Raw genomic sequence first — 19854 nt, forward strand, 5'->3', positions numbered from 1 at the left:
CGGCTTTCCGCGGATATAGAATGTACAATTATAAGATTAAAACTAGTTTTTTTAGCCCCGAGGTGCCAAAGGCACCGGCTAAAAAAAATAGTTTTAATCTTATGATTGTACATTTTTATATTCGTAGAAAGCTGGATATAATACGATGGTAGACATAGCTTTTTCGTATGGATGAGAACCGGTTCCTATCCACCGGATTCGAATGAATACGAAAAATGTTTTTGTCAGATGCAAAATATACCTAAACGACTAAGATTTTATTTGTTTTATAGTTTTGTATAAACGTTATTTATCGCATCATATTAAACAGCTTAACGCAGATTTGAAATGAAAAAGGCCTAGGCTAACAAACAAAACTTATTTTTCTCGTATTTATTCGAATCCGGTGGATAGGAACCGGTTCTCATCCATACGAAAAAACTATGTCTAGCATCGTATTATATCCAGCTTTCTACGAATATAAAAATGTACAATCATAAGATAACTATAACTATTATATTCGTGAAAAAATTCTGTAATACAATGCTATACATGATTTTTTAGTATGTCTGAAAAGCGGTAAGAGTCGAGCGGATAGTAATCAGATTCGAAGCCATACTGTAAAAGAAGATTACACCTCCTTGAAATTATTTTAACAGCGGCTAGAAAATTATTTCTGTGTAAAGAAACACAAAAAGAAAGTAATTGTACATAAAATCCAGGTATCTAAAAGGATAAGACAACCGCCGATAAATTGATGTACGTCCCCAATGATGATACACAAAATTGGACATTCTGTATATTACAAATAGTAGCTCAAACGTTTGGACACTCAAGAAATGAACCAAACAATAAAAATTAAATTAAAGTCCCCAAAGTTTTTAAGGAAACAAATAAGAAAAACATTATATAAAACTTTGGGGACTCAATCTCCTCTCCCTCCCTGCATAAAAGCGCAGTTTGCAATAATCAGGTTATAAATATCCAATAAAATCTCTTATATCCTCTCTAATTTGGACTCTAGGGAGATATTTAATACAACAATTTCATAAAAGTAATTCTTCCCCACTTATTTCCAATATTGTTTTATTTAATACCAGCGGCTGCGTTCAAACGGACAGAGAGGGGCTGAAATATAGCATAAAACAATCCCAAAACTTAAATCTGAAAATGAAATAGCCCAAAAATCAGTTGCTCAATATATGTAAATCTTACCTAAAAAATAAAAGAGAACAAAATCAGTTCAGAAGTTCTTAACATCTTAAGCCTAAGAAAAAAAACCTTACTACTTTATATAATAGGATTTCTCGTATTCATTCGAATCCGGTGGATAGGAACCGGTTCTCATCCATACGAAAAAACTATGTCTAGCATCGTATTATATCCAGTTTTCTACGAATATAGAAATGTACAATCATAAAATTAAAACCAGTTTTTTTAGCCGTTGCCTTCGGCACCTCGGGGCTAAAAAAACTAGTTTTAATCTTATAATTGTACATTCTATATCCGCGGAAAGCCGTTTATAATACGATACGAGAAATAACTATTATGTTATCTTGGCATTTTTTCAGAAGCGCATCAACTCATGAAAAGTGGATTTGTAGGTCCCACAGCAACAGATTTAATTCTTAGAATTAGTATTTTGTTATTATCCAATTAATTTTTTGAAAAGACTGGTTTAATCATTTTACAACCGTTGAATAGTTCTCTTAATAAAGTGAATCACGCAACGGGCTAAAATAACGATTCACCCTTCCACCCCCATTACTTCATCTCCTCCTAATGAAAGAAAAACTGAGAAATAGCATGTTCCATAATATCAAGCTAAATTGACGACAATTCTTCCCCTGTCATAATATCCACGTATATTCTACATCCATTGCCCTAAGGCATTATATCAGAAACATATTTATATTTTTTAAGTTATAACAATTTCTATTATGGTCATATAATCATATTTATTGATAAAAACAAGCAGAAATAAAATATATTTAATATATATTGTATTTTATATATCTTTACATACAGTAATTTTAAATGATGGAGTATTATATTTTTAAAAATATCAAGCAATTCAAGTTTTATAAGATTTAAATTTTGTCGTTTTAGATTGAAAATACTTAGTTACAATAAAAAGAAAAGAAAAATAAATTGAAAAGATTTTAAACGTAGTTTTTAGAACAATCTTTTATTCCAGCAAAATATGAATGACATTCCCTATTATGATTTTTCAACAGAATTTAATTAATGTTCTAAATTGTTTGTCCTTGTATATATAACTGCTAAATATGAAACTTGCTTGCATAGAAGTCCAATGTCTAAACTTAGAAATCAGCAATACCCCCCCCCTCTCTAAATTTTAAAAATATTAGATTGACCCTTCAAACCTTTGAAATCCCTCATTTTACCCCCCTCGAACCCTTGAAACCCCTCATTATACCCCCTCAAAAAAGCTTGGACGTCCCTGCTAGCATAGCAATATATTTAATAGATTATATTTTAAGTTCAATATACATCAATCTTTATAGGTCATCTTGAAATAAAACAACAAAAAATGTAATACTAGGAATGCGCAATTTAATTATCAAAAAAAATCTGGGAAAATATTGAGGAGATTATCACAGCCAGAGGAGGGAGAGAATGATGGAGGGAAGGATTGTTGCCACCAGGGCCATGGTGTTCAGGGAGGGGGCTGAGTTGCAGAGGTCCCCCCGACACATACACATGAACACCTCACGATGTTGCTCCTCAAGAAAAACATTTCCACACCTGACAACAACAAAAAACAATTAATCTCTAATTATGGTTAATTTTATGATTTTTATTTTAATATTCATGGAAAATTGTTTGTAAAACGATGCTTTACATGACTTTTTTTAGAATGACTGAGAACACCGAATATAAATCTGTTTAGAAGCCATACTGCTAAATTAAATTACTTAAAAGGAAATAAGTGAGTGTATCTCTGATACTGTCAGACAAGTAATCAAAACTTGTGAAAAACAGGTGTAATTTAACAAACTAACAAATGATTAGATTTCTATACTTTTATCGTACCCAACTACACTAAAAGTGATTGTGACCGTCAGTCTCTTAGTCTGTCATTATGTCTGACGTAATGCTACGTTGGTCCGTTTTATATACAGCTTCGCCCCTAGCCTCTAGGGGCTTTGGCCCAAGAGGTAATTAATGAAAAAAAAATTAAGTACCTTGTGAGAAGACAACACTCCACCACTAATTTTAAATAATAGAAAAAAAATTGAGGGGGGGGATTTTTTCATTTTTAGGGGGGTTGGGGGCCATTCCACAAGAAAATAGCTTAAAACCACCACAGGACCAATATATAAATAAATAACCAATAAATACCCTGAAGAGTAGAATCCGATCGGTTCAGTGGTTACCGAGATCTTAAGGGACAGACAGACGGACAGATAGACATCAAGCTACTTTGTATTATAGATAAACTTTTACCACAAGAATGTTTGCAAAATAAGGAGAATAGTTATTTCTCTCGTCGTATTATAAACAGCTTTCCGCGGATATCAAATGTACAATCTTAAGATTAAAACCAGTTTTTTTGGCCCTGAAATCCCGAAGTTACGGGCTAAACAAACTGTTTTTAATTTTATGATTGTATATTTTTATATTTGTAGAAAACTGGATTTAATACGATGCTAGACATAGTTTTTTTCGTATGGATGAGAACCGGTTTCTAATCCACCGGATATTAATCAGTTTCGAATGAATAAGAGAAAATTATTTAGGCTACTTTTTTTCGTTTTATTTCTTTTCTTAATTCTCTACCTAATTCTCTCAGTGGTTTCCATACAATTATTTCTTATTTTGAATAGTATTGCTACTATTGGATATAATCACCCTTGTAAGACTGAAACAAATCAACTTTTACATAACCATAAATTAAATGTCTACAACAACAAAAATTGTACTTAATGTAAGAACTGTAAATTTAAACACTATAAATCAATTAATTGACATCCTATCATATAAAGTAGTAAGGTTTTTCTGTCTGATGCTTAAGATTTCAATAACTACTTCTACGATTAAATTCTCCGTTTTAGATAATTCTCAAATAGGTTTCTACCTTCGAAAAACCTTATATATAAAAATAAACAGTGTGTGTGTCTGTCTGTCTGTACCAAAGGATCAATCTAGCCGCTGGAACGATATGTTTCTCTTTTAAAATGTAGCTTCTAATAGGTCCTGGGAAGGTTTATAACTCTTTTTGGGGAGGGTACCAATAACCTCTCAACAGAAATCACCCTGTTTACATTATAATATAGGAATCATTTGCTTGACAATCCCAGTAGTTATCAAAAAGCGGGTCATGGAAAGAAAACGAAGTTGCGGGTTTCATCGTATTTTCACAGTAGCTTTTAAAAGGTTATTTTAGGTTAGGTTAAGTTTATGTTATATGAAAAAACAATGCTTAACATTTCAAAGTTTTTTTTCATATAAAACCATGGTGAAACCTAACTTATTAGTCGATAAAGCAAATATTCAGCATAAACCTAGAATATTTTATAAAAATATACTATGCTGGAAGATGCTTAGAATCACTTGCTCTTGTTCGTGGATAGTCCTCTTTACCTTTCTTGTCCATCACTAGGCCCTCTGGCCAGACAATCCCTTTCCGTGGCCAGATCAAAGTTCTCAATTGTGTTCTTATCATTTCCATCTAGAACCTTGGAACACCATCCTGAAAAATAAATCATTTGTCAGTATGGCTTCGAAACCGTTTAATATTCGCTGGATTAGAACCGGTTCTAAGACATGCTGAAAAATCATGTACCATATCCAGATTTTTATGAATATGAAAATGTATATTTTATATTAACCCCCGGATGCGATACTCTTAACACCCAAGGATATTAGGTAAAGTATTATCCAACATGTTACAAACTATTTTACTGCACGACATTTGTTTGTAAGTCCTATCTGAGTTGCGCCTGTTTATGGGCCAAGGCATTCCTCCTACTCTCACTACTAGTGTCACGTGCCGGACATAGCAGCAGATTTTACTATTTTTAACAACTCTAGTACGCTGTAGATTACAATTAGTGGTTGTAACGTTTGGACACTAAACTTAATAAATAAAAATTCATTAAAAGTCCCCATAGTTGTTAAGCCAACGAATAAAAAAAGGTTATAATTAAACTTTAGGGACTAGTGTAATAAACAGCCCATTGTCCCCTCCCTCCTACTATGCTGTACCTGAAGAACATGGAAGCTCTGAAATAGGATTGGAGTGTGCCTCAGTTAGGGCCCCGGGTACTTTAGATTCGGGGGTTATGAACGGGTCCCGACAATCACCTTTCTCGCCCCGGGAACGGCAAACATAGCACCTAAAACAATAAATCATATATCCTTGAAATAAAGGAACAGTTTTTTCTGTCTGTCTGTACCGAAATATCTCGCTAACCACAGAACCGATGGTTCTCATTTACAGTGTAGCTTTTCATAGGTCCTGGGAAGGTTTATAACTATTTTGGGGGAGAGTAACACCATTATCCCAAGAGAAATTGTTGACTAAGAACTATAGTCAGAGAGAAGGGATAATTACCTTTGTTGTGTAGATTTACTAAGAACTATAGCAGGGAGAAGGGATAATTACCTTCATTGTGTAGATTGACTAAGAACTATAGCAGGGTGAAGGGATAATTACCTTTGTTGTGTAGATTGACTAAGAACTATAGCAGGGAGAAGGGATAATTACCTTTGTTGTGTAGATTGATTAAGAACTATTGCAGGGAGAAGGGATAATTACCTTCGTTGTGTAGATTGACTAAGAACTATAGCAGGGAGAAGGAATAATTACCTTTGTTGTGTAGATTAGCTAATAATAATACCAGGGAGAAGGGATAATTAACTTCGTTGTGTAGTATGACAAATAACTATAGCAGGGAGAAGGGATAATTACCTTTGTTGTGTAGATTGACTAGAACTACACCAGGAAGAAGGTATAATTACCTTCGTTGTGTAGATTGACTAAGAACTATACCAGGGAGAAGGATAATTACCTTCGTTGTGTAGATTTACCAAGAACTATACCGAGGAGAAGTGATAATGACCTTCGTTGTGTAGATTGACAAAGAACTATAGCAGGGAGAAGGGATAATTACCTTCGTTGTGTAGATTGACTAAGAACTATAGCAGGGAGAAGGGATAATTACCTTCGCTGTGTAGATTTACTAAGAATTATAGCAGGGAGAAGGGATAATTACCTTCATTCTTTAGATTGAGTAAGAACTAAAGCAGGGAGAAGGGATAATTACCTTCGTTGTGTAGATTGACTAAGAACTATAGCAAGGAGCAGGAGAAGAATTAATGAATTCTTTGTTGTGTAGATTTACTAAGAATTATAGCAGGGAGAAGGGATAATTACCTTAGTTGTTTAGATTGACTAAGAACTATAGCAGGGAGAAGGGATAATTACCTTAGTTGTTTAGATTGACTAAGAACTATAGCAGGGAGAAGGGATAATTACCTTCGTTGTGTAGATAAATTAAGAACTATAGCAGGGAGAAGGGATAATTACCTTCGTTGTGTAGATTGACTAAGAACTATAGCAGGGAGAAGGGATAATTACCTTCGTTGTGTAGATTGACTAAGAACTATAGCAGGGAGAAGGAATAATTACCTTCGCTGTGTAGATTGACTAAGAACTATAGCAGGGAGAAGGGATAATTACCTTCGCTGTGTAGATTGACTAAGAACTATAGCAGGGAGAAGGGATAATTACCTTCGTTGTGTAGATTGACTAAAAAATATAGCAGGAAGAAGGGATAATTACCTTTGTTGTGTAGATTGACTAAGAACTATAGCAGGGAGAAGGGATAATTACATTCGCTATGTAGATTTACTAAGAATTATAGCAGGGAGAAGGGATAATTACCTTTGTTGTGTAGATTAACTAAGAACTATACCAGGGAGAAGGGATAATTACCTTCGTTGTGTAGATTGACTAAGAACTATAGCAGGGAGCAGGAGAAGAATTAATGTTCTTACATTCCAATCCATTCTAAAATAATCATAAAGAAATAAGTAAAAAGACAAAAAAATAATTCAATACAAACTTTTGTCTGCTAGAAATTGTGTTATTTATTTTTATTGATTGTTGTCTGCTAAGATCATAACAAATTCAGTGGCAATTGTGCGCGAGTCCCCAAAGACAGTCAGAACCAGCAAAATCCTTCACAAACACTTCATATTGAATATTAGATTCATTGTCCTATCTCTAGGGCCCTACTATTGCGCCAACCCTTAAAAGATTTTGTGTGAAAAAAAAACTATCCACCTATAGTAAAGAAAATCAAAATAAAAAAAAGGCGAGTTGAAAAGTTATTTCTCGCATCGTATTATAAACAAATTTCCGCGGTTATAGAATGTACAATTATAAGATTAAAACCCCGAGATGCCGAAGGCAGGGGCTAAAAAACTGGTTTTAATTTTATGATTGTACATTTCTATATCCGTAGAAAACTGGTTATAATGCGATGATAGAAATAGTTTTTTCTTATGGATGAGAACCGGTTCTAATCCACCGGTTTCGAATAAATACGAGAAAATATTTTACGTTACCTGTAGTTATAAAATATGTGTATTTTATTATATATTTTTATAAAATTCTTTAAGCAATAAACATCTAATCTATTGTCTAAATTCTTATTTCACTTAAAACATTTTTTTCTGAAAAAAAAATAATTATAGTATTCTATTATATAGTAAGGTTTTTTGTCTTATGTTTTATAGGATTTCGTTAACTGCTCAATCAATTGATATCTCCATTTTATGGAAACTTATTATATGGTTCCTGGATGGTTTTAGGCTTTTCAATTTTTATATCTAAGTTTGGATTTGGTCTATTTTTCTACTTTTCTTTCGAATACACTGATCCAAGATGCTATGAGAGTAACCGCTAGTAGTTTAAATGACACACTTCAAATACGTTCCTCCATGGTTAGGGTAGGGGGTGGGGTAAAGTCAAAAGGGGGAAGATTATTGATATATTAGCCAGCTCGGAAAAACATTTTATTATTGTAGGCGAAAATCTTTAACAATGTCTATATATTATACTAGCGGTTGCGCCCTTAGCATCTTGGGGTTCTATATATTCGAAGGGTAAAAAAAAGCATAAAACAATACCCAGACTTATTTTTAAAAATTAAATAGCCTAAAACAATCTCAGAGCCTATAGGAGGCTTCACTTTAAAGAAGAACCATATCGGTTCAGCAGTTAGCGAGATCCTTCGATACAGACAAATAAAGCTTCCTACTTTATATTATAGGATATCCATTAATAAACATGAGCAAACAAGGATGATAACATCCATAAAAGCGAAGCTCTGAAAGGGTAGGACAAACGGACATTAACACTTGTATAATGTCAGAACTGAATAATCAGAATACGAATGTATAAGAGTCAAAGCAAAATTGTAAGTAAATTTGTTGAAAAACTGCTTGATGATAATTGTTTCGGTACAACGGCATTTGGCTGGCCGTTTACCAGATCTTTACGTACAAACGTACGAAACCTGCTACTTCCCACAAGAATCAAAACCAGCATAGTTACTAATACAATTTATTGTATGAAAACGGTCATGCTGAAATAGAAAATAACAAAATTAATAATCAAATATTAAAATGTTAAATACATTATAAAATAAATTTTGTAAAAGAAAATAAATCTTTTTCTTATTTGGAACAATCGTCTATTCCTTATAAAAGGTTGCGTGACTTTGAAATTATATTTCAAAATGTATAAAAAAGCTAGGGTTATTTTTTGCTTAAAATTTAATCAAAATTGAATGCGAGTTTGAAATTCACAAATAAAATCATCATAGACTACTATTAAAATATTCTGGTACAAAAATAAATTAATTACTTGGTCTAATTTTAGTAAAAATGAAAAGATTAATTTGCCATCTTAAAAAAATCACTCCACTCTATTATAAATGCTTAAAGAAAGAATTCTTACCGAGGTCATTGATCTTGTCAAGCCGGGAAGCACTCAAAGGTATTTTTCAGTACGGATAACACCACAATTTTGACTATACATGGTTTTTTATCACACAGATATTCCGCACATCTTGAAAGAAAGATTAAAGATGGCTGCGCTAGCTTTGTTTTGGTTTGCGCAAGCGTTGTTTTGATTGCCGCGTTCAATTATGAACTTTATTTAAACTTGGGCACTTTCCAAACTGCCATTAATGATAAGGAAAACAAAAGGATAAAGGTTCGAGTTCACAAACGCATCACACTATTATACTTCCAATACAATAATGATTATGGACATACTTACATTTTTAGTACTTGATTATAGAGTTGCTTCGCTTATAATGTTGTACTTTGTTGTCCCAGGAATCAGTATACCAAAAATTTGACCAATCGGATAATTAGGTCACATACAAATTTGTTGTTAAAATGTAAAAAAAATCAACATGTTTAAAATGGGAGTACGAACATTCTGGTAATGATTATAGAGTTGCTACGCTTTCTAACTCGTACCTAACTGTTACAGGAATCACCATGCAAAATTTGAAATCGATAGGACAATTCTAACATGCCTAAATTAACGAAAAAAGCTATTTAAAAAAGTAAAAAAATCAACATGTTTAAAATGGACGCACGGACATTTTGGTAGTGAATATAGAGTTGCTACGCTTTCTAAATCGTGCCTAACTACTAAAGGAATCACCATGCAAAATTTGAAATCGATAGGACAATTCTAATATGTCTAAATTAACGAAAAAAGCTATCCGTTACGGACGGACGGACCGACCCTAATTATAGAAAAGCTTCGCTTTTAAAAATGTTGTTTTTTACTTAAACACGAAATGATAAAATGTATTTAGCAAAAATTTTAATAATTACGAAAAATGTTCAAAATTTCACATAATTTTCTTGTATATAATTAATTATGTAATGTTGCAAGCAAACAGAAAGTTAATAGATTAACAAGGATGACAACCTCCATAAAAGCGAAGCTCTTTAACGGTAGGACAAACTAACATTAACACTTGTAGAGTGTCAGAACTGAATAAGCAGAATATGAATGTTTATTATTTAACAAAACTGTAAGTATATTTGTTCAAAAATCCCTAACTACGGGATAATGTTTAAGGACATACTTACATTTTAGAACTTGATTATAGAGATTCGTCGCAAAAAATGTACCTTGCTGTAATAGATATCTTTGTTCTAAAAATTAGATAAATATGATAATTACATTACATAAAATTCTTTTGTCAAAATGGTAAAAATGGCATGTTTTAATTGGACATGCGAACATTCTGGTAACGATAATAGAGATGCTTTGCTTTCTAAATTGTAACCAACTACTACAAAAACCACTATGCAAAGTTTGAAATCGATAAAACAATTCTAACATGCATAAATTAACGAAAAGAGCTATAGGTACGGACCGACCATAATTATAGAAAAGCTTCGCTTTTAAAAGGTAAAAATATATAGACAATTGCTGAACTTCATGTAAAATGATTTTGTGTATAAAGATATAACATCATAACTACAATTTTCAGTTAAGTTTACTATTAGTCTAGGGCAGAAAAAAAACTTAAAATTTTATTGAACATTTATAGTTCAAATCACTTACAAAATGCCTTTACAAATAAGTCTATAATCATAATTAATCAATTATAACAAAAAATATCGAATAAAATGATCACAAACAAAAGTATAATAATCTAACACACAGATACAGTCTCCTTGCGTTACAATCACTGACATTTTCCCTTGCACTAGCGCTATGAACTGGCAGGCTAGTTCTAAGGACCAAAAATTGATACGTTGCCCTTCTGTTACAGGGTAGTCTTCATCGAAAAGTAACTGTGACTTGATCATATTATAAGGATTTAGAAACAGGCTATTATCCTTGCCCCAATACAGCTTATGGAGATTTTTTCTCTTGTATGCATACCAAAAAGCTAGCTTGTAAAAAAATTTATATTTTAAATTTTTAAGTGAATTTTAGCCTGAAGGGTCAAAAAAAGTGGTTGATTTTTTTTAAAGTCAGCTTTATGAAGAGAAAGTGTTGAAAAAATTCAGATTGAAGGCTGGTTCTACCTCAAGGTCAGATTCACGCAACTCGCGCATTTTTGTAAATTCCATTTTTAAAAAGAAAAAAACTTGTTTTAATTTTAATGTTATTTGTAATCATTTATTAAAATTAAATTCTTGCTTTAAAATTATGAAACATATACACTCAAAGATATTTTTATACGTTAGATTATTTTTAAAATATCAAACTAAGAGATTTATTAGTGAATCAATTTTGTGAATAAGGGCTGTGAAGGGTTTAGCCACTTTTTCTTAAATTTCATGGGCGAGCTAATGTATTCTGAAAAAAAAATATTGAAACAAAGCATCCAAAAATTTAAATTAATGGTTGTAGTTAAAAATTATAGGTTTTTTTATAATAGTTGTTTATCGCATAGTATTATAGACAGATTTCTGTGGCTCCGGACTGATTTTAATCTTATATTTTTTGTTTTAAGATTCATTGAAAAATGTCTGTTATGCAATGTTATACGAGATTTTTCAGTATGACTGAGAACCAGTTCTAATCCAGCGGATATTTATCGTTTTCGAAGCCATACTGGAAATAAATTTAATTTTTTTTCAGAATTGTTATCTCTAACTGGTGGACACTGTAGTTGGTTTGGGCCTTTATAGATTAATGATAAGGCATTAAGTAGGCCACGATTTGGAGCAGTGCTTCGAGGTGTAGCTCTTCTACAATACAGGTGATTCAAGTCAAAAACAAGTCATACCCTCTTGAGAAAAAAAAACGACTATAAGGTTTTATAAATACCATCCCTTTTACTGTAAGAAATGACTCATTAGACTTAGGATAGGCTATATAGATAAACTTGCTTTGTGTTTGTGATTCTATATTATGTGTATTTTCATCCTTGTTGTTAGTTAGCGCCACGTAATGTATATCACAAATGCTACTGAAACACGCCCTCTACAATCAAAGCATACTTGGACAACAGATCTATAGTATATATGTATATACATACAGACAACTACCTCCTTTCCTTTTTCAAAGACGCCTTTCGTCTGCTTCTAAATTATTTTCTGCTACTTGGCTGTGTTAATATAAGCGACACCATTGGTTGATTTTCAATAAACCAATAGAAAGGTTGTTCCAATGTACAAGGTGGTTGCGATGGGGACATACAGTTATTTAACCCATTCTCCCTCTAGTGTTTTACTCTAATACTTGGACAATTCTTTAGAAAATAAATGTATAAGCATAGATGTATAACCCAGACAAATACCTGGGGCAATTGGTCTGGACCTTTTATGTCTGCTAGCAAATTGCCTGTGTGTGCATAGTTATTGACTCTGGGCAGCTTTAATGCCATTTAATAATAGATAGTTGAACCCTTATCTGCCTTGTTCTACAAAAATATATTTGCCCTTATTCAGATTTGATTCAAACGTATTTCTTGATCACTAAAACACCCTCTGCCCACCATAATTATACAGGGATGTCCAAGGGGGGGGGGTGTAAAGTGGTGATTAACCCTCCCCCCCCCCTTGCGAATTTGGGGCGCAATTTTACCTCCCCCATATAGAAATCTCCCCCCCTAAAGTTTTTTTACCACCTCCCCCCCTAAATAAAAAGCTTGGAAAGACGTTCTTATCCTTATGTATAGTTTTTTAAAAACAATTATCTGGCGTCTGAGGGGTGCTCTAACTGTACAGGTCCCTTATATCAATCTTCTACCCTTTGAATAACCTTTCCTAAACAACAATAATATGTTTTTCAAAAAGTTTGTCTTGGTCCAAATTTGATAAGAGGGAAGCCACCGGACTAACTATATTGTACGATCAGCAATTGGAAAGAAACAATTTTAAACTGAATTAAATTTAATTTAAAATTGTGTTTTGATAAAGCTAAACTAAATAAATTAAGATGAGCTAAATAATGGATGCATTCTAAAAATGTTAAATTTTATTAAATAACAACACGTAATAATGGTATCTTTTACTTGAAGTCTATTGTGAATGTGATTATACTTTTGGAGGAAACAGAAATATAAAACAGAGAAAAAGCAAGAGTAGGGAGACATGTATTCTCACAGAAAAAAAGTGGTAGGATGTCTCAATGAAAGAACAGAAGAATAAAAATGTAAATCCTGATTTAAAATTTGATGTTGACTAACTTGTCTGATTTTTGTGTCTTAATATAAGTTTAACTATTGGAGATAAATATATATTTTATATTCTTTTTTAATCTCACCTAGTTTAGAGCTACAAAAAATTTGGCCCGCCATTTTAACGTCACCCCCATCCCCCTCCCAACAAAAATAATAAAAAGCTTGGACGTCCTTGTTCTGTATAACACAATTTTTCTGTAACAACATGTCCCTAGCCCTGCGGGGAGTGAAAGGGATGAGAGAGAGAACGGACATTCCTAACCAATCAAAACTTTGTCAGAGGAATTGTGTATTTTAGTCCGGGGATGATTAGTCGTCTGTGAAATGAACCTCGGATTTCAGACCAAAATGAATAGGTATATTCAAAAAATAGAGTAAAATACTAGAGGGAGGACGGGTTAAATAACTGTATCTCCCCATCGCAACCGCCTTTTGCAACCTTTCTATTGGTTCATTGAAAATCAACCAATAATGTCGCTTATATTAACACAGCCAAGTAGCAGAAAATAATTAAGAAGCAGACGAAAGGGAGGTAGTTGTCTGTATATACATCTATACTATAGATCTGTTATTCAAAATATTGAAAATCATTCTTATAGAAAAGTAACAGGATGTGTTTGTAGTAGTAGTAAAGGATCTTTTTAATGGCTAAATTGATATGGTTCTCCTTTACAATATAGCTTATCATGAAAGGTTTATAATCATTTTGAATTCCCTACCTCTCTTAAGTGACCCTAGAGGCCTCTAGGGGCATATCCGCTAGTATCATAGAAAGTAGTAAGGTTTCTTTCTTCAGAATACTATTTATTTAAGGGAAGCTTCACACAGGTTCGGTCATTAAGATTTTTAAATCTTTTTTTATTTCTAAATAAAAGATTTTGGATGGTTTAAGACTATTTCATTTCATGACGGAAAGTCAGATGGACGGGTATAATTACAAAGTTGATTCGATGCTGAAGGAAGGAGAAAAAGTTCACCAATAGTAGCTAATCTTTTATCTCTGAACTAGAAACACACTTATACACAAAAATACACAAAACACAATCTGTAACACCAAAACACACACACACACACTCACACACAGACACAGGCACACACAAAAGATGTACTGTACAAAATTAAAGGGAGAATTTTTCAGTTTTTTTTCTTATTTGGGATTAAATAATCTGAAGTGGGGCTTTGTACATAAGGAATGTATCAATAATAATATAAAGGCATATTTTAAAAAGCGAATCTTTTCTATAATTAGGGTCGGTCCGTCCGTACGTACGGAACGGATAGCTTTATTCGTTAATTCAGGCATGTTAGAATTGTCCTATGGATTTTAAACTTTGCATGGTGATTCCTTTAGTAGTTAGGTACGATTTAGAAAGCGTAGCAACTCTAGAATCATTACCAGAATGTCCGCACGTCCATTTTAAACATGTTGATTTTTTTTTACTTTTTTAACAACAAATTTTCATGTGATCTAATTATCCGATTGATCTGATTTTTGATATATTGATTCCTGGGACAAAAAAGTAAAGTAACTCTATAATCAAGTCCTTAAAATGTAAGTATGTCCATAAACATTAACCTGTATCAAGCAGTTTTTCAACAAATTTACTTACAATTTTGCTTTGACATTTATATTCTGATTTTTCAGTTCTGACACTATACAGGTGTTAATGTCAGTTTTTCCTACTGTTGCAGTGCTTTGCTTTTATGGATGTTGTCATCCTTGTTTATCATACGGTACGAGACGGTCATTAAAAAGATAAAGTATCTTGGAATTTAATACAATTTTTTTGTTCTTTTGCAGAGGCGTATAGAAGGAGTATTAGGGGGGGGGGGGGGTCAATTCACCTCCTCTGGCAAAATTAAGGCCGGCTGGATACACTTCCCTAGTGATCCACTCCTTAAAACCCTAAACACTCCTCTTGACACATGTCTACACCCTACTGGTAATACCCCCGCATGCAGCCTAAGGGGGTGTCAATTAGCAGAGTCACACCCCCCTTGAAATTACCATTATAGGTGAAGTTAAATTCAAATTTCTAGACATGAATTTTGGCGGCTTTTTGACTCAAGAAAGTAGCTACGGAAAATGAACACAGTAATAGTGTCTGACTGATTATGACGTAACAAAAAAATTAGCCAATGAGAGGCCACTATAAATTTTACCATTGGTCAATAACGGCCTCTCATTGGCTAATTGTTTTTTGTTACGTCATAATCAGTCAGACACTATTACTGTGTTCACGGAAAATCACAAAATTTATTACGTCTTTTCGACATAAAAGACAAGCGGATCAGGACCTGTTCCTGCAGGTTTGTACCTGGAATCTAAACATGCAGGGATCTAAAGGGATAAGACAAAGGTCGATGAATTGATTTACATCCCCAATGATGATACACAAAATCACTCCTGCAGATTAAAAATAGTTTGAACATTCAACTTAAATAGTAAACCAATCAAAGACACCAAAGTCCCAAAAGTTGGTAAGCTAACGAATTAGAAAACGTTATTTTAAAACTTTGGGGACTAGAGTAATAAACGGCCCATTGTCCCCTCTCTCTCTCTCTCTCTCTCTCTCTCTCTCTCTCTCTCTCTCTCTCTCTCTCTCTCTCTCTCTCTCTCTCTCTCTCTCTCTCTCTCTCTCTCTCTCTCTCTCTCTCTCTCTCTCTCTCTTTGTAAAAATGACAATTTTTTTAAATTTTCACTTCGGATTTATTCATAGCAAGTAAACTTTATGTAAGTTTTCAAACAAATTTTAGAAAATCTAATTTAATCAGACTTGTTTAATTTCAACTTCAAAATTAGTTTTTTTAAGCGAAGCGTTACTATAATCAGAGTCTGTCTATTCGAACATAACGGTTAGCTCTTCTCGTTAATCTAAACGTGTTAGAATTGTATATCATCTTCATTTGCGTTATGATTTCTTTTTAAACAGATAGCTACGATTTAGAAAGCGTGTAGCAACTCTATAATCATCATCAAAAAGTCCATTTAGAAAATGCTGAATTTTGTTTAGAACTAAAGATAATATTATGTTTAATAAGTTCTTACACTCTACAAGTGTTCATGTCCATTTGTCATAATGCCTTAATTTAGAGCTTCGCAATTATCGATGTTGTCATCCTTGTCTAATACAAATTTATCAATTTAAAAATGTTAAAAATAACATAACTGACAATGATTAAATGGCATTAATTTATCAAGGCATAATCACTGAGACCATTTTTAAAGCGAGGCTTTTCTATAATTAGAGTCTCGACGTACGTAATGGTTTGCTTTTATCGTCAATTTAAGCTTGTTAGAATTGTCTTATCGACTTTGTACGGTGATTCCTGTAACAGCTAGGTACGAGTTAGAAAGCGTAGTAACTCTATAATCATTACCGGGAGTCCGTACTTCCATGAAAAGTTATTTTGACAACATTTTTGGGATGATATCCTTATCCTTTTTATCTGATTTTTGGAATATTGATTCCTAGAACAACAAGGCATAACATTATAGGTATTTCTTTAATCAAGTCTTATAAAATGCAAGTTTGTCCTAAACATTTTACTGTATTTAAATAATTTTTTATAATATTTATATACAATATTGTTAAGAAATTAAAAATATTCTGCTTATTAAGGTCTGACACTCTTCATGTGTTAATATTCGTTTGTCATACCATTCTACTACTATTCTTAGTGCTTAGCTAATATGGATGTTGTCATCCTTGTAATATTTAGCTTTAATCAACATAAGTACTTTTTTTACGTCAAGCCAATATTTCTTTTCTATTTACTTTCATGAATAACTTTCAACAATTCCAAATTAGGATTTGATTTATTTTTTATTTAAGTTAGGTATATAAATAGAATAATAATTTAATCTAAAACGTATAATAAAATCTGTTGTTAAAAATTTTACTTTATTCAAAACAATTGGATACTATCCTGGCAGAGTATTGAGCTAAAGTTGTGGGACAAAGTGTCTCAAAAATTAGCCAATCGACGTCATAAAAGAAAAGGATTATCCATCTCTTTTTAGTGGTCCGTATCTCCCTCATTTTTACTACGGCCCATGGCTAATTTTTGAGACATTTAGTCCCGCTACTAGCTAAAACTTTTTTGGGCCAAAAATTAATCTAAAATGCGTCATGTTCCGCCTTTAGAAAGTGATGAATAATTACTACACGAAACAGTACATGGACAACCGTTAAGCTTATGTCTCGGTTAATATTGGGAGGTAATAATATTAGGTGTGTTGTCAGAAAGAATATTTTTGTTATTACTTGGATCTTATACCAAATTATCATGTACTGTAATACAATGAAACTTGTAGTTGGCTAAAATAACAATCCCCAAATCCACCCCCTTTAAACTCTATTCCCTCTCCTCCTACTGTCATAATATCCACGTAAATTCTATCTTTTTTTTTCATTTAGAAGGTTGCATAATTCATATCATTAATCTAAGAGTAAGGTCCTATTATCTATATGTGAATATTTTTAAAGGCTAAGGATTTCTATAATTAGGGTTATAATTGTTCGTCATAAGAATGTCAGTAGGGTCATCTTAAAACTGGTTGATTTTATAACTTTTTTGACCACAATCTTGTATATGATTTAATTATCCTATTCATCTTATTTTTGGAATGATTCATAGTACAACAGGGTTCAATATCATAAGCAAAGTATCTCTATAATTAAGTCCTAGAAGATTAAGTATGTCCATAAACAGTATCATTATTTAGTCAATTTCCCAACAAATAATATACTATTTTGTTTAGACTTAAAAATTTATATTATATTGTTTAATTTCTGTCACTCTACAAGTGCTTATTTCCGTTTGTATTAAGGTGTGATTTTAGAATTTTTCCTTTTGTGGATGTGTTCATCCTTGATTTAATTCAATAAAAAATGACGAACAAATTAACTAAGAGTAGCTTTATAAATAAAAAAATAAACAAGGATGACGTCATTCATAAAAGCGAAGCTCTGAAACGGTAGGACAAACGAACATTAACATTGATTGAGTGTCATAACTGAAAAATCAGAACATAAATGTATCAATGTCGAATCAAAATTGTAAGTAAATTTGTTGAAAAACTACTTAAATACAGGATAATGTTTAAGGACATACTTATTACTTACGTTTTTAGGACTTGATTATAGAGATGTTTCGCTTATAACATTGTACTTTGTTGTCGTAGGAATCGGTATTCCAAAAATCAGATCAATCGGATAATTTTATCACGGGAAAATTTATTGTTTAAAAAAGTTAAAATTCAACATGTTTAAAATGGACGTACGGACATTCAAGTAACGGTTATAGAGTTGCTACGCTTTCTAAATCGTACCTAACTACTACAGAAATCACAATGCAAAGTTTGAAATCGATAGGATAATTCTAAAATGCCTAAATTATGGAGAAAAAAAACAATCCGTTCCAGACGTGCGTGGACAGACGGACGGACGGACCGACCCTAATTATAGAAGAGTTTCGCTTTTGATTATAAGAAAAAAAACTATCGACTAAACAGTTGTTATTACATATTATTTATTAGAATGTATTTAACCTTTATTTACACTAATCAGAAGGGTTTTAAGTAAATTACTTAGGGAATATTTACATTTTTATATTTTAGCAGCGCTTCTACTCTATCATCTAGTTTCTCAGTATGTCTGTACGTCAATGCGTAACTTTGTCATGGAAATTACCGTATTGACTATAAGTTTCTTATTTGTACATTTATAAACTTAGATTAATATGTAAATTATTTAAAATATATTTCTTAAAAATCTGTACCTTATGTATCACACCTGCCAAAAATACTTAAAAATAATAATCCTATTTAAAAATTTCCAAATATCAAGATGTAATCAAAATACTTTTACTGTATTACAGATATTTTGGAAACGAAGTAGCGGGTTTCGTTGTATTTCCACAGTAGCTTTTCTCTTATTTCTGCGCGGATCCCTAACCCTGCGGGGTCAATTTTCTAACCCTACTGGGGTTCTGTCAAAGCTACTGTAAAAATACGACGAGACCCGCTACTTCATTTTCATTCCATGATCCCAGATATTTTATTTAAATTTTTGTTAGCTTGATACAGCTTCGCTACTTTTGGATGTAATTACCCTGTATGGGTGATTTGCAGAAAAAAAATGAGAAATGTTTTATTTTTCACTAGCTTTACTCTTTAAATGTAAAGAAGACAATGAAAAGTATTCGGGAAAAAAATCATAGTCTACAGCAAAAACGTCCAAGCTTTTTTTATTTGGTGGGGGGATAAAAAAATTGAGGTTGCCGCCTTCATTCATTCATTTGGGGGGTGTTTTTTAGTTGGGGGGGGGGGGGGGGGGGGTAAAAATATAAAATTTAAAATTGAACGTCCTTGGCCTAGAGAACAGGGATAATTGAGAAAACCTATTTTATGAGTCACCTATAATGATTTAGGTAAATAAAATTAATCTTCCTCAATATAAGTGTTAATTTAAAGTTAGAATGGAGGTATGATAATCTTTGTCTCCTACTCTAATTTATTACAGAATACTTTTTTGTTGTCAATGGTTCAGGTTTTAAAAACAATAAACAAGGTACAAATATCTATTTATAAAAATTTTAATCAACAATTTAGCAAACTAAGATGTATACATATTATTTGAATCTTATAATTGTACATTCTTTA

General features: G+C 32.4%; 1 protein-coding gene across 1 annotated transcript; it reads right to left on the reverse strand.

Moving 5' to 3' along the window:
* Window positions 1–2444: 2444 nt before the first annotated feature.
* On the reverse strand, window positions 2445–7688 carry LOC145312186 (UPAR/Ly6 domain-containing protein rtv-like). Its single transcript, XM_080151376.1, has 5 exons — window positions 7579–7688; window positions 6944–7018; window positions 5212–5342; window positions 4588–4696; window positions 2445–2748 (listed from the first exon to the last, which is right to left on the reverse strand). The coding sequence occupies exons 2-5, from the start codon at window positions 7015–7017 to the stop codon at window positions 2598–2600; spliced, it is 465 nt and encodes a 154-aa protein (XP_080007502.1). The 5' UTR covers window position 7018; window positions 7579–7688; the 3' UTR covers window positions 2445–2597.
* Between the last annotated feature and the right edge of the window lie 12166 nt (window positions 7689–19854).

Source organism: Acartia tonsa, chromosome 2 (assembly GCF_053477335.1).
Source record: "Acartia tonsa isolate MP-2025a chromosome 2, ASM5347733v1, whole genome shotgun sequence".
NCBI lineage: Eukaryota > Metazoa > Arthropoda > Copepoda > Calanoida > Acartiidae > Acartia > Acartia tonsa.